This window comes from Nomascus leucogenys, chromosome 9 (genome assembly GCF_006542625.1).
Source record: "Nomascus leucogenys isolate Asia chromosome 9, Asia_NLE_v1, whole genome shotgun sequence".
Taxonomy (NCBI): domain Eukaryota; kingdom Metazoa; phylum Chordata; class Mammalia; order Primates; family Hylobatidae; genus Nomascus; species Nomascus leucogenys.
In genome coordinates this window covers 100,566,515-100,583,012 of record NC_044389.1, presented here as the reverse complement: position 1 = coordinate 100,583,012, position 16,498 = coordinate 100,566,515, and the positions used below count along the sequence as shown (strand labels likewise).

Here is a 16,498-nt window from a genome sequence, read left to right as displayed (position 1 = left end):
TAGAACTTTGCTTTATGTGTGTTTCTGTTTAAAGACATGTCATTTAACATATATTGTTGATTCATTAATATTCAACTCACAGCCATCAGCAGCACAACTCATGCTTGAAGAAACTAACATACAAATTTTCTCTGCAAGGTACGTTACAGCCTTTCCACACTTAGGAACACTAGACACTTCTGAACTATGCTTGGGGCTACTTTAAGCAGCAAAATCACCAACAAAAATGCAAATACATTTTAGTGAATAGGTGAATTTGCAAATACAGAATCCACAAAAACTGTGGAAGCACTATAGTTTGTTTTACTCTTATGACACTACTGGTATATAGTGCAAACCCCTCTAATAGGTGTCATAGTGGGGTGTCCCAACAGATCTAAGCCGTGGTGTGGCTCCTATCCTTAGGAACCCTGCAGTCCAGCAATGACCCTCAACTTTTTTTTTTTTTTTTTCCAGACGGAATCTTGCACTGTCACCCAGGCAGGAGTGCAGTGGTGCGATCTCAGCTCACTGCAACCTTCGCCTCCCAAGTTCAAGTGATTCTCCTGCCTCAGCCTCCTAAGTAGCTGGGATTACAGGCACGCGCCACCATGCCCAGCTAATTTTTGTATTTTTAGTAGAGACAGGGTTTCACCATGTTGGCCAGGCTGGTCTCAAACTCCGGACCTCAGGTAATCCACCGCCTCAGCCTCCCAACGTGCTGGATTACAGGTGTGAGCCACCACACCCAGCCGGCCCTCATCTTTTATCTTCCTGGATATACTTGGGGACTACCTCCCACTCCCTCACATCAGTAAGCCTCAAGGAGACCATGGTTTGAGAGCACTCCCATACCACCTTCACCCACCTCCATGCATATTCCAATACCATTCCCAGTAGGGCACGCTCCTTCCACTCAAGAGAGACCTGCTAGAAAGGAAAAGGCTAACAGCAGCAACTGTGATGCAGGCAGAATAAATAATGTGACACAGAAATCGGAAAGAGTCCAAAGAACTCACTGAAGGACTGCTATGAAAAACTCCTATCCCATCTACTCAGTCACATCTGGTTTCTTTGTACTGACATCTATAAAAACACAAAAATAGGTAAAGGACTAATGCTGACCTCCTTATCCCAGCAATGAGTAATCTTCATCCACATCAAACAACCGAAAGAAAAAAAAACCCAAACACTCTATGGATTTTTATTAGGAGACATATTTCCAAATAAATTGTATATTCTCCTTTTATTTATCAAAATTTATATCTCTGTTTTATTCAAATGTAGAATCATCATCACAAAAACTAAATACAAGAACTTCTGGGCTGGGCACGGTGGCTCATCATGCCTGTAATCCCAGCACTTTGGGAGGCTGAGGCGGGCAGATCACCTGAGGTCAGGAGTTCAAGACCAGCCTGGCCAACATGGTGAAACCCCGTCTCTACGAAAAATACAAAAATTAGCCAGGCATAGTGGCAGGCACCTGTAATCCCAGCTACTCAGGAGTCTGAGGCAGGAGAATCGCTTGAACTCTGGAGGCAGCGGTTGCAGTGAGCCGAGACCACACCACTGCACTCCAGCCTGGGCAACAAGAGCGAAACTCCATCTCAAAAAATAAAGAAATAAATATAAGAACTTTTGAAAATATGTAGGCCCTCTAGCCACAGGAAACTTAATTTAAATGTATATACATATTTTTGACAAGAACAAATATAATATCCTAGGATAAAATTCTATGAGAATAGAATATGACTCTAAAGAAAAAAAAAGAATGAGGTAGAAATTCCAGTGGTTAAAGATGAGCTTCTTTTTAAATGGATGACAGTGGGTATCAAATCTCTGCGGTATTTAGCTCCACTGGTTACACTTAAAATAATGATGTAACTGTTTTATTTCGAGATGCCAATATTTACAGTACTCTGGAAATAACATCCTTTGCCTCTCTCAAGTTACGATGAAAAATTTTGGCTATCAACTCAAAGTGTAGGAGGGGGTAGATGGCTTTACAAAATTACTTTAGAAATCAGGTGAATAAAAAGCTGAGTTGGGCCCCTCGAAAAGTCGCCCACCCCTCAGTTCCAGCCTAGGCCAGGTCTCTACATTTTTCAAGAGAAGCTGGAAATCTGGATTTTCAACGTATAGTTTACCTGGGATTTTTTCTGGTATGTTGACTCAAAAACTTTTCAACAGCGTGCAAGCCAAACAAAACACATCTTTAGGCCAACATTTTTCCTACTACCTTGGCTCTAAGCAACACTCATCCTCTTCAGTCAATTTTTCCGTGCACTTCAAGAGGTTCACTCACTCAAGGGACCGTCACTGAGCGCTTCCTGGTGTACCAGGCACTCAACCTAGGCCCCAGGCTCACAGGGATGGCTGAAATACTAGCCCTCCCCTCAAGGAGGGCACAGTGGAAGAGGAAACTGACAGGTAACCAACATTTTCAATGCAGTCTCTTCAATTCAGGGCTAGAGTTAGGACGGGGGAGAGTGGCCACAGGACCTCCGCTTGGGTAGGTCAGGAATAAATGGTTTTATGTGCAAAGGTGTGTGGGGGAAGAGAAGCCAGGACTGGAAGAAAAAAGGTGTGACTCCATGTTAGTGACTCAGCAGGGCTACCTTAGAAGGCTCTGAGGGTCAAGGGGCCCACAAAGCAGATGGAACCAAAGGTCATGGCCATCCTAGGGCGCTTGAAAGAACAGAACACCCGCAGGAGACAAAAACCAGCCCCGCTCATTTTCAGCTCTTATGTTAAAAACAGGCACATGATGGAAATAAACCATTGAGACGAGATCCAAAAATAATCTTAACTGGGCACCAAAGCTCATAGAAAAATCCTTATTTTAATCACTTCTGTAAGGCAGCTGAAAGGTACAGACACCAAACTCAGCCTGGGAAGCAATCAACTTAATCTGCTTCTTTGAAAGATTAATTAAAATGGAGATTACCAATGGCTGCGGAGGAGCTGGGTCAGCCGACGGGGCCCAGTTGAGATGAGCGATAAATTGTTTTAAAATCACACAAACACAGCTGCGGGCCAAACACAGAGATGGTGCATAAAATCAGCGTCTTCCTGGGCCCCTCATTCAGCTCCTTAGGACTGTGTTAAAAACCTAAACCTCAGGAACAGCAGAAGGTGGGGCTCTGACACACCAGGCAAGGAGCCTGCCCGGTGGACGTGGACATGGCCACAGAAAGCCTACGTGGCTGGAAGTGCTAAGCTGAACCAGCAACAGCTGCTGCTGGGAGAAGGACAGAGGCACAGTCTGCAGGAGCTGCCAACACACTTGATCTTAACGCAAAGAAGATTGTCAGTGCTTGTTTAAGCCAATTTCAAGGATCTGCTCAGCTGAAGCCTAGACAGGAAGTTGAGATAGCAAAGCAACAGAAGAGAGATCAAATACCTTCTACATAGCCCTTACACCATGGAGGGCCTGGAAGAAGTATTCTCCAGTGGAGGGCTGCTTTTCCCCCACAGCATATGGCAAAAAGGGGGATAAGCCAGAGACTCATGAAGACTCTGGTTGGAGGGCCCAGAATGAACCCATTATCACTGGGCATAAGCCCTGAGAGGGAGAAAACCCCAATAGCACTCACGAGAAAAATGATGATTTTGGCAACTGTTCCCCAAGTTCTTACTTCCCAAAGAGGAATAGTGGACGATGATGTGGACACAATAGTAAAGAAGACAGGACACCAGCAGCGCCCAGCAGGAGAGGGGCTGACCTTCCAAATTCACTGCCACTCCGAGTTAAGGAGCCCTGGACTGGGGGCTACTGAACACTTAAAAACCAACTCTTTTGACCAGGCACAGTGGCTCATGCCTGTAATCCCAGCACTTTGGGAGGCCGAGACGGGTGAATCACCTGAGGTCAGGAGTTCGAGACTAGCCTGGCCAACATGATGAAACCCTGTCTCTACTAAAAATACAAAAATTAGCCAGGTGTGGTGGGGGGCACCTGTAATCCCAGCTACTCGGGAGGCTGAGGCTAGAGAATCGCTTGAACCCAGAAGGTGGAGGTTAACAACTCTTTTCTGTTTCTTGAGACAGAGTCTCGCTCTGTCGCCCAGGCTGGAGTGCAGTGGTGCAATCATGGCTCACGGCAACCTCTGCCTCCCAGGTTCAAGCGATTATCCTGCCTCAGCCTCCCAAGTAGCTGGGACTACCACCATGCACCATGATGCCGAGCCAATTTTTGTATTTTTCGTAGAGATGGGGTTTCACCATGTTGGCTAGGCTGGTCTCAAACTCCTGACCTCAAGTAATTCACCAACCTCGGCCTCCCAAAATGCTGGGATTACAGGCATGACCCACTTCCCCTGGCCGAAAAACCAACTCTTCTACAGTAAGTTTTCCCCAAAAGCTAATAGAACATTCCTCACTACATTAGGTGTCAGAAGCCCTGAATTCCAGCCTGATCCTGGTGGCCCTTTATGATACTGCAAAATACTTATTTTGTCTTAAAGTTTCCTGGCATACAACAATCCTTGGAACCTCCACAGTGATGTCTTTTGTAGGCTAATGAGGTGACTGGTGGCTGAGATTCCATAGGTGGCTTCAGGATGGGTGCTGGGCACTTCAAAGACCAAGGCAGGATTAGAGGGTTGGGACTTTCAGCCCCACTCCCAAACCTCTGTGGAGGTGGCAGCTGCAGGTCACGGGGATCACTCGAGGCCAAGGGTTTGAGACCCGCCTGGTCTCTACAAAAAAACATTAATTAAAAAAAATTACTTGGGCGTGGTGGTATGCACCTAGCTACCTGGGAGACTGAGGTGGGAGGACTGCTTGAACCCAGGAGTTGGAGGCTGCAGTCAGCTACGATCGCACCGCTGCACTCCAGCCTGGGCAATAGAGTGAGACCCTGTCTCTACAAAAAAAAAAAATTAAAATTTTTAAGAAATAAATGTAACTGTTTACCCTCAGTAAGCAGCTACAAAGTGCACCCCAAGTTGGAGGCACACCATGCTGACATGGGTGAGCTCACCTGGGCCAGCACCATGTCCCAGCCCTGCCCTCCAAGGCCTCCTGTACACAGCCTCTTCCCTGCCCGCTACCACACCGGTCCAGGCCCAGATCACAGCCCTGCTACAGGCTCTGACGTCATTCTCTAAGGCTCAGCTCTGCTCATGTTCCCACATCCTGGATGTGTCACGAGCTAACACTATAAACACTTTAGCCTAGAACTCAAAACCCATCATGATCTGACCTTTACCCCCTTTCTAACCTGGTTTCCCACTGGTTCCTTCATGCCCAGCTTGCTCATCTCCTCCCACCCTTGATGTCAACTCTACCATCTCCCAGGTGTGGCAGGGTAAGAAATCTATCTTTGGTGTACGACTCTGGCTCCTAGCACAGACCTCCGAAAGCCCTTGGAATTTGGAGTGATGGGGTGAAAGGAACATCTCTCATTATTCATCATAAGCCCCTTTCAAGCATACCTAAGTTTATGCCAATGCGGTGACTCTTGGAAAAGGGGGGCTGGTTACCAGGGGAACCAACCAGGTGATGACAGAGGGTTGGAATTTTCCAGTGCAGAAACGGGAGAAGCACTGGAGGTTGAGTCAGTCACCAACGACCAGTGATGTACATCAATCATGGAATCTCCATAAAAACCCTAATTGGAGGGGTCTGGGGAGTTTCTGGTTGGTGAACACCTGGAGACGAGCGAGGTGGGGCAACCAGAGGGGAGAGCAAGCTCCCCTGCCACCCCACCCCACCCTACGCCTCGCCCTATGCATCTCTTCCATTCGGCTGTTCCTGCGTTGTATTTGTCATAATAAAACTGTAAACATAAGTGTCTCCCTAGGTTCTGTGAGCCATTATCACAAACGATCAAACGTGTGTTAGGGGTGGTGCGAACCCTCAACGTATGGCCAGTTGGCCAAAAGCACGAGCCACAACCTAGGACTTGTGACTGGCGTCTGAAGTGGAGGGGGTGTGGAGAGCAGGCTTGTGGAACTGCCCTCAACCTGTGGGGTCTGCAATACCTGCGCATAGTCAGTGTCACAGGTGAACTGTAGGAAACACAGGTGTCCAAGAATTGGAGAACTGCTTAATGAGAAGGAAAAACCCACACATGTGTGAGGTGTGGAGGGTAAACTGCCATTTTCCTTCACCTCCCGCCCTTGATGTCAACACTGTCATCTTCAGGGTAGTGTTCTGGCCGGCATGTCTGCTCAGCCACTGTCCCCGCCTTCAGAGCAGGACACCTCAAGTGCCATGCCTCAAGTTTGGACGCAATGCTCACGCGTCCATCATGTCTTCCCCCAGATGCGCTGGGTGCCTCCATCTCTAAACTCACACAGCATTGATTTGGTCTCTGCTTACAGGATACAGGGAGTGTCTCCCAAAGCTGGGCCTGAAGCTCAACTCAGCCACTTAATTCGCTGAATGTCCTTGGGTGAGAAAATTAAAATGTCTGACCCCATCTCACTGAGGTCAGGAGGATAGATGGTGGTAACACACATCTAAAACGCCTGCCCTGTTTTCAGTTCTTTTCACCCATAACACTATGAGTTCCTGGAGTGAAACGTTTTTGCCTCTCTCAAAGAGCCTAGCACCATGAGTTACATTCAGTAGGAGCTAAAAGAAAATGTATTCCTTAAAAAAGGAAGAAAAGGCCAGGTGCGGTGGCTCACGCCTGTAATCCCAGCACTTTGGGAGGCCGAAGCGGGCAGATCACGAGGTCAGGAGATCGAGACCATCCTGTCTAACACGGTGAAACCCCATCTCTACATAAAATACAAAAAATTAGCCAGACATGGTGGTGGGCGCCTGTGGTCCCAGCTACTTGGGAGGCTGAGGCAGGAGAATGGTGTGAACCCGGGAGGCGGAGCTTGCAGTGAGCCGAGATCGCACCACTGCACTCCAGCCTGGGTGACAGAGCGAGACTCCGTCTCAAAAAAAATAGAAGTAGAAGGTAATATGGTGGTTACCAGGGCCTGGGGGTCAGGGGGTTGGGGAGACTTTTGTCAAAGGATACAAAATTTCAGCTGGGAGGAAGAAGTTCAAGACATCTATTGTACAACATAGTGACTGTGCTTAAAAACAACGTATATGTTCTGGAAAATTGCTAAGACGGTAGATTTTAAGTGTTCTCACTACAAAACAAGTATGTTAAGTAATACATATATTAACTAGATCAATTTAGTCCTTCCACAATGTATAGGTATTTCCAAATAACATATGGTGCACAATAATAAATAAAAAGGAAGAAAATTCTGACAAATGCTATAATGTGGATGAGCCATAAGGCAATTAGGCTGAGTAGAATAAGGTAGTCTCAACAGGCTAAGTACTGTATGATCACACTTACAGGACGCCCTTAGAGTAGATAAATTCGGGAACAAAGTAGAATGGTAGGTGTCAGGGGCTGGGGGGAGAGGGAAGGAGGAGTTGTGGGGGTTTTGTTATGTTTTTTGTTTTTGATTTTTTGTTTTGTTTTGTTTTTTTGAGACAGAGTCTTGCTGTGTCACCCAGGCTGGAGTGCAATGGCACCATCTCGGCTCACTGCAGCCTTCACCTCCCGGGTTCCAGCGATTCTCCTGCCTCAGCCTCCCGAGTAGCTGGGATTAAAGGCGCACACCACCGCGCCCAGCTAATTTTGTATGTTTAGTAGAAACGGGGTTTCACCATGTTGGTAAGGCTGGTCTTGAACTCCTAACCACAGGTGATCCACCGCCTTGGCTTCCCAAAGTGCTAAGATTACAGGTATGAGCCACCACGCCCAGACTGTTTTTGTGTGTGTGTGCGTGTGTGTGTGTGTGTGTGTGTGTGTGTGTGTTTTAAGACAAGTCTCACTCTGCTATCCAGGCTGGAGTGCAGTGGTGCAATTACTGTTTATCTGATTTTCAAATCATCTCACCATTTTCAGTTATATGAGCTGTTAATGACAGTAACTATCCCATAAATTTAGTATCGATATCCCAGATTGTTCTGAGGGAGAAACTCTATTTTGAGTCCTGGATGATTCGGTTCTAGTCATCCTAATTTCCTTATGCTTGCCATTACAGTGCACTGTATATGGCACTGTGAGGAAGACAGAATTCTTATTCTCAAATTCACCTGCTGGTACTGTAAGGGCATTTTAACAGACCTCCTAAATTTAACCGACTAGGGTGTTTTGTTTTTCTTTAAGAAACATTTGAAAATCATCCTCCTGAAAGGGAATATTTTATTCATGCCAGTTTAAGTAGTGACAGGAAAATATTCAGTACTTAAAATGGAATCTTTAAAAAAAAAAAACGGTCAGCATGAATTTCCAAAGGCATCTGGAAAATTGGCAAAAGAATTAAGAATGTGAAAAGCAACCGGTGATTCCAGCTGGGGTGAAACTGCCTTCCTGTGGAAACCCTGAATAGAAGATAAGCTTCTAAGATTGATTGCTTGATGTATTTTCTTCACATGTCAAACCAACCTAAGGCTGCTTTAGGAATTCCCACAGACAATCCCCTGGGAAGTTAATTTACATAGTGATTCCAATTTAATCAGAGGAAAAAAAGCGCACACCTACAGCTTGTTCCCAGGGCCCCACACAAACTTAAAGTATTTTATTTTGTATTGAGAATAACAAGAATCCAGGCAAAGATCTTAAAAGTTCAATCTTTCCCCTCTACCCTTCGTGGCCAAAAGACTGAGATACCAACATATCATGGCCTGAGAAAGGGTTTTCCTCATTCACAAGAGAAGACAGTGTTGGCCTAACACTGAGCTCTGGAGTTGGCCAGAACTGAGCTTGGACCCCTTCCCACCTCCTACTCACTCAATGCTGGACTCTGAGCACATTAGTTGACCCCACACAGAATCCCATCAAGTTGATTCATAAAGTCAGGACTATGCACAGCATCCTCTATTCATGCTGAGCCTGAGTTCATTCTGAATCTAGTGGGCCAGAAGGATGGCTCCGTGGGGACAGCTGGACCTGTATTCCAGGCTTGGACAGGTGACTCACTCACTAGCTGTGTGATCTCAGGCAAGTCCCTCAACCCTTCTGGGCTCCCCTTTCCTCTTGAGTCCCTTACACGTTAGACTAGAAGCTTCTGCTCCCACGTGACATGACCCAAGGGGGAACAGAGAAACTGGAAACAGGCAGGCTGCACGAGTCCCGGAGCTCATGGTTAGCCCTGGCCCTGCACTCTTACCTGGGTTTTGCCTGGGCACGATGGACCCTATTCTACCCTCAACTAGTTGTAGGATCTTGAGTAACAGGGCTTAACTTTCTGTGCCTGTTTTGTCTCCATAAAACAAGGGGATAAAGATAGTTTAGAGACAGACACAGAGATAGATAGTGACAGAGATAAAGATAGAGACAGAGATAGAGATACAATGTCTCTTCTAGCTCTAGAATTCTACTTATATGAGAAATTGCTTCCATTCTGAATAAAACGGAAACTAAGGTTGAGCAAAGTGGCTCGTTCCTATAATCCCAGCAATTAGGAAGCTGAGACAAGAGGATCACTTGAGGCCAGGAGTTTGAGACCAGTCTAGGCAATGGAGCAAGACCCCATCTTTTTTTAATTTTTTAAAAATAGAGACAACTAGTTTATAGTTCTTCGGCCACTGGTGCAAATCACTAGCAAATGCAGTATGAAAATTCTGCATCAGCCTAGAAGGACACCGTGCAGTACAAGCGCTTTATAAAAGATAAAAATATGGGAGACACAGGACTATTCATTCCTCCAGAACATTTATTGGTCATGCACATGTCCTCAAATTAAGTTCCCCCCAAGACCACCAGCCACCTCCAAAAGTTAAACTCACCCTGCCCCATGGGGCAGTACCTCCCATGCACAGCAAAAAGATGACCCACAGGAAAAATAGCCTTCTCTTTGAGGCTCAAGGAGATTTTCTACTACAAGTGCCTATGATGAATTCATCCCTTCCACTGACCTAAATGCAGATAGAAGGCATCAAAAAAAAAAAATCAAATGACAATCTAAAGCCACAGATTTTGTGATCATTTTGCTCTCAATCCTATTCCCCAAAAAGGAAGCACCTTCAGACAGTAGGTGACAAGGACACTGTGTCCAGAGAGGGCGTTTTCATCTAACTACAACTTTCAAACTCACGGCCATTAACATTCACCCAAAATAACTGGACGGTCGCCAAACAGGAAAGGGCACGTTACTAAAACTGGCCCTCCAGCCTCCAAGAGGCTCAGCAGAATTCTGCTTGCTGTGAGTAGGGGAGGAAGCAAGGTCTGTTTATTCTGCCAACGTGCAGAGAGGCACAGTAACTAGGTCACGTTCTCACTCAGGCCTGGATGAAACCACCTGGATGCTCCAAGCCCACGACCCCGTGGTGCTGGGCAGAAGCTGAGTCTCCTGCACTGAGCACCTCTCCTTGAAGCCTGAAGACACCTCTGGCCACACACCCCAAGGAGAGCAGTGTCGGGATGTTCCCAGAATCCTTGATGTCCCAAAGAGCCTGTCCCAAGAGCAACGGGCAGAACATGAGCCTTGGTCTAGGCACAGACCCAGGGCTGGCACACGCCACCGCCAACCACCCGCCACCCAAGCCCCTCAGTCCCCTCTGCAGGGAGTTTAAGCGGTAACTGACCACACACACCCCCACACCACCCTAGCATAGAGAACACTTAAATCTGGAGCTGGTGGAATCACCAGAAACCCAAATAATTAGCCTCTCTCTAGGCAGAAGCTGATGGAAGCTCACAGTTGACCCATCTCGCCTCTTCCTCCAGACCTTGGACAGATCGGACAGGAAGGACCTTCCATGGAGTGTGGTGGTGTCTCCATCAGCTCCGGGATGTAAATCACACAGACGTCATGACGATGTGCTTCCCAAGTGAAATCGCAAGCCACGCCTTTACCGCAGGCTCATCAAGTGTTTTCCTCCAACGACAGGCTTTCTAGAACAGCACGACGTGCCTCCAGGGGAGCGTGGTAACAAAATCACATTCGTGCTGCATCTCATGACTTCCTAAGCGGTGGGATGGTTTTCCCTTCACAGCAGACAAACCTCGCATTGCCACACAGTATCTGAAAAACTGCTGGAGCCTCTAGTCCCAGGTAATGACGGAGCTGTCTTTGAGCCCCACAGAAGTCTCCCAAGCAGGCATTTTTAACAATTTATTAATTCGAAACGCATGTCAGGTGCAATGTGTTTTTGCTCTTGCCTTTTAACCTCTGCAATTAGCAGACAGGTACGTTTTCTTGTGCCTCTTAACAGCCCCCAACAGAGAAGACAAAACACTCAGACTGCCAAAAACATTTCCTGGGCCAAGAAGGCACATCAGCATAGACCAAGGCTTTTTTCTCTGCTCTAAACCAGTTTTTGCCTCTGCTCTAAACCTCGACACTCTTATTGACAGACAGAGAATCTAGAAGCTGGAGTCTGGGGGAAAAGCTGAAAGTGAGAAAACTAGTTAAGTCTCAAGGTTGATTCGGTCAGAATTCGACAGTAACAAGGGCTTGGGCCAGGCGCAGTGGCTCACACGTGTAATCTCAGCACTTTGGGAGGTCAAGGCGAGCGGATCACCTGAGGTCAGAAGTTCGAGATCAGCCTGGCCAACATGGCAAAACCCCATCTCTACTAAAAACACAAAATTAGCCAGGCGCGGTGGCACACGCACGCCTGTACTTCCAGCTACTTGGGAGTCTGAGCCAGGGTCTCCTCTGGTGAGCGCATTTCTGGAGAAGATCCCAGAAGCCTCCTGAGAGTCACCTCATCCTACTCAAAGAACAAGCAAAGATGCCGGGCTGGCAAGATGCCTACAGAAAGGGAGGTTCCCGGGCGAGAAAATAGCTGAGGCTTCTTCCCTCCCACAATGGGCTCCATCTGCTCACTCACTCATGACAGCAACTAAGCATTGGTGGGGCGCCAGCAGGGGCGAAAGGGAAATTTTTGAGCCCAATCTTTCACAATGAATAAAATAGTTCAGAACTTACATCCCAATAGCGGATAGTTAGCATTTATTGAGCAATTATTATGACATAAAGACACACACACAGGCCAGGTGCGGTAGCTCATGCCTGTAATGCTAGCATTTTAGGAGGCTGGGTGGGCGGATCGCTTGAGCAAAGGAGTTTGAGACCAGGCTGAGCAACATAGCGAGAACCCATCTCTACCAAACAAAATATAAAAATTAGCCAGGGTTCCGGCTACTCAGGAGGCTGAAGTGGGAGGGTCACTTGAGCCTTGTGGGTGGAAGTTGCAGTGAGCCGAGATTGCACCACTGCACTCCAGCCTGGGCCATGGAGCCAGACCCTGTCTCAAAAAAAAAAAAAAAACAACCGAGATAAACATAATATAACTTTCATTAAGAGTTTACAGTGTGTGTGTGTGTGTATATATGTATATATATATGTGTATATATGTATATATGTATATATGTATATGTGTATATATGTATATATGTATATATGTATATATGTATATATGTATATATGTGTATATATGTATATATGTATATATGTGTATATATGTATATATGTATATATATGTATATATGTATATATGTGTATATATGTATATATGTGTATATATGTATATATATGTGTGTATATATATCAAACTCAATGAAAGCCGTTATATATTATACATATAATGTGTGTGTCAAAGCATGGAGGCTGTCACTACTCTATGAATAGCAATAATTGTAAAATGAAATACGTTAACGGTAACTTTTTTTTTTTTTTTTTTTTTTTTTTTTTTTTTTGATATGGAGTCTCTCTCGATCGCCCAGGCTGGAGTGCAGTGGTGCAATCTCAGCTCACTGCAACATCCGCCTCCTGGGTTTAAGCGATTCTCCTGCCTCACCCTCCTGAGTAGCTGGGACTACAGGTGCCCACCATCATACCTGGCTAATTTTTTTTGTATTTTTAGTAGAGACGGGGTTTCACCATGTTGGCCAGGCTGGTCTCAAACTCCTGACCTCAAGTGATCTGCCCGCCTCAGCTTCCCAAAGTGCTGGGATTACAGGAGTGAGCTACTGCGCCCGGCCGAGTAAAGTTATCTTCGTAGTCCTACATTATTATTATTTTTTATTAAAGTATCAAAACATTATATTGTATGTGAATTTACTTCAAACTTCTTTTTCTGCTAACTAGTGCATGATTATTATAGAAAATCTAGGAAACACAGCAAGGCAAGAAGGAGAAAATTAAAGTCATCTGTCATTTCAACACCTTCAGATGACTGCTGTTAATATCATGAATGTACACACACACTTCCAGCCCTCCCCCTATAAATATAATTACAAATGTTCTTCCACAAAATTGGGATCATATTATTTGTTAACTTATTTTTTACATTAAGCAGTATATTGTCTGCCCACGTCCTTCAATAACATCCTGCATCGCAACTTAAAGTCTGCAGAGTATCCCATTATATTGATATGCCATAGTTTATTTTATATTATTAAATTAGTAGTTTCTTTTTATTTTTTGAGACAGGGTTTGTTTTTTTTTTTTTTTTTTTTTGAGACAGGGTTTGTCAGTTTGTGGCCCAGGCTGGAGTGCAGTGGTACAATCTCAGCTCACTGCAACCTCCACCTCTGGGCTTCAAGCAATCCTTCTACCTCAGCCTCCAGAGTAGCTGGGACTACAGGCATACACCGCCATACCCAACTAATTTTTGTATTTCTTGTAGAGACAGGGTCTCACTATGTTGCCCAGACTAGTCTTGAACTTCTGAGCTCAAGCAATTGGTCCACCTTGGCCTCCCAAAGTGCTGGAATTATATACAGGAGCCACCACGCTTGGCTCTATTTGAACTTTCAGTTGCCACAGGAAATACTCCATAGATTGCCTTTTTTGTAAAAGCTTCATTGAGATACCATCCAAAATTCACAAATTTAAAATGTACAATTGAGGCCAGGCACAGTGGCTCACGCCTGTAATCCCAGCATTTTGGGAAGCCAAGGCAGGTGGATCACCTGAGGTCAGGAGTTCAAGACCAGCCTGACCAACATGCTGAAACCCAGTTTCTACTAAAAATACAAAATTAGCCAAGCGTGGTGGCACATGCCTGTAATCCCAGCTACTTGAGAGGGTAAGGCAAGAGAATCACTTGAACCCGGGAGGTGGAGGTTGCAGTGAGCCAAGACTGCACCATTGCACTCCAGCCTGGGCAACAAGAGCGAATCTCCATCTTAAAAAACAACAACAACAAAAAAAGTACAATTCAACGGTTCTTAGTATAATTACAGAACTGTGTAATGACCATCACAACCAATTTTGGAACATTTTCATCTTTTCTCCCCAAGAAACATCGTACCTTTGATCAGTCATTTTCCATTACTCTTCAACTATCTTCCAACCCCCAGCCTTAGGCAACCACTAATCTACTTTCTGTGTGTATAGATTTGTCTACTCTGGATATTTTATATAAATGGAATCACACAATACGTAGTTTCTTGTGACTGGCTTCTTTCACTTAGCAAAATGTTTTCAAGGTTCAGCCATGAGTAGTAGCATATATCAATGCTTAATTCATTTTTATAGCCAAATATCACATCATTATATGGATATGTACACTTTCTTTTTCCATTCATCCACTGATAAACATTTAAGTTGTTTCTGCTCTTTGGCTACATCAATAACACTGCCGTGAACATTCTTATACAGGTTTTCATATGGGCACATATTTTCATTTCTCTTGGATGTATACCTAGGAACAGAATGACTGGCTCAATTAGTAATGTCATGTTGACTCTCTTGAGTAACAACTGCTTTCCAAAGCAGCTTCACCATTTTATATCCACACCAGCAGCCTAGGAGAGATGTAGAGACATCTTCACCAACACTTGTTATTATCTATCTTTTTATTACAGTCATCCTAGCGGGTATGAAGTGACATCTAATCGTGGTTTTGACTTGCATTTCCCTGATGGCTAAAGATGTTGGGCATCTTTTCATGTACCTTCTTTGGAGAAATGCCTACTCATATCCTTGGCCCATTTTTAATTGGGTTATCTATTAATTATTGAGTTATAAAAGTTTTTAACATATTTAGATTCAAGCCCTTTACAGATTTTCAAAACACATTTCCCATTCTGTGAGTTGTCTTTTCACTGTCTTGATGGTATCCTTTGATGCACAATTTTTGATGAAATACAATGTATCTATTTCTGTTGCTTGTGCTTTCAAGGCATAAAAATTTACACCTACGTTTTCTTCTAAGAGTTTTATAGTTTTAGTTCTTATATTAGGTCACTGATCCATTTTGAATTAATTTTTACATACAGTGTGAGACAATGGTCCAAATGCATTCTTTTATATATGAATATCTAGTTGCTCCAGCATTATTTTTTCAAAAGACTACTCTTTCCATCACTGAATTATCTTAACCAATAAGACAGTCAAAAGAAAATAAACCATAAATGTGAGAGTTTATTTCTGGACTCTCAATGCTAGTCCACTGATCTATACACCAGGACCACACCGTCTTGATTAGTGTAGCTCTGTAGTAAGTTTTTAAATCAAATTGTGAGTCATCCAACTTTGCTTTTCTTTTTCAAGACTGTTTTAGCTATTTTGGGTTCCCTGCATTTCCATATGAATTTTAGGATCACCATCTCAATTTCTGCAGAAAAGGCGAGCTGGGATTTTGAAAGGTATTGTGTTTAATCTATACATCAATTTGGGGAGTTTTGCTAACTCCACAACATTAAGCCTTCCAATCCATAGACACAGGATGTCATTCCATTTATTTAAGTCTTCATTAATTTCTTTCAATGATGTTTTGTAGTTTGCAATGTACAAGTCTTGAACTTCTTTGGTCAAATTTACTCCTAAATACCTTATGCTTATTGATGATATTATAAATAGGATTGTTCTCTTAATTTTTTTTATTTTTCCTTGCTAGCATATACATATATAATTCATTTTTGTATATTGATCTTGGATCTTGCAGTCTTGATGAACTCATTTACTAAATGGAATAGTTATCTAGGTGATTTCTTAGGATTTTCTCTCTACAGGATCATCTCATCTGCAAATAGAGATCGTTTTGCCGGGCGCGGTGGCTCACGCTTGTAATCCCAGCACTTTGGGAGGCCGAGGCGGGTGGATCACGAGGTCAGGAGATCGAGACCATGGTGAAACCCTGTCTCTACTAAAAATATAAAAAAATCAGCCGGGCGTGGTGGCGGGCGCCTGTAGTCCCAGCTACTTGGAGAGGCTGAGGCAGGAGAATGGCGTGAACCCGGGAGGCGGAGCTTGCAGTGAGCCGAGATCGCGCCACTGCACTCCAGCCTGGGCGGCAGAGCGAGACTCCGCCTCAAAAAAAAAAAAAAAAAAAAAATAGAGATCGTTTTACATCTTTCTTTACAATCTGGATACCTTTTATTTCATTTTCTAACTATGCTGGCTAGAACCTCCACTACAAAGTTGAATGGGGGTGGTGAAAGCAGACACTCTTGTGTTGCTCCTGATGTTAGTTAAGGTAAAGCATTCATTCTTTCTCCATTAAGTGTGATTTTAGCTCTGTGAGTAGACTTTTTAAAACTATTTGTTTAAAAGGTTATTTTGCTGTTATGTCCATTCATAAAAGGACCTAA

At 44.4% G+C, this 16,498-nt stretch overlaps 1 protein-coding gene across 5 annotated transcripts in view; it reads right to left on the bottom strand.

Moving 5' to 3' along the window:
• The window catches only part of CAMK1D (calcium/calmodulin dependent protein kinase ID), a 485,162-nt gene that overhangs the window by 433,198 nt on the left and 35,466 nt on the right, over nucleotides 1-16,498 (bottom strand). Inside the window, exon 1 of one of the 5 annotated variants that reach the window (XM_030819265.1) lies at nucleotides 10,651-11,479. The exons of 3 other annotated variants lie outside the window; for them this stretch is intronic. In XM_030819265.1, coding sequence (XP_030675125.1) covers nucleotides 10,651-10,733 — 83 coding nt within the window. In that variant the 5' untranslated portion in view covers nucleotides 10,734-11,479. Of the gene's footprint in view, nucleotides 1-10,650; nucleotides 11,480-16,498 lie in introns of those variants that run through there. One more of the 5 variants, XM_030819266.1, reaches the window with a different exon arrangement.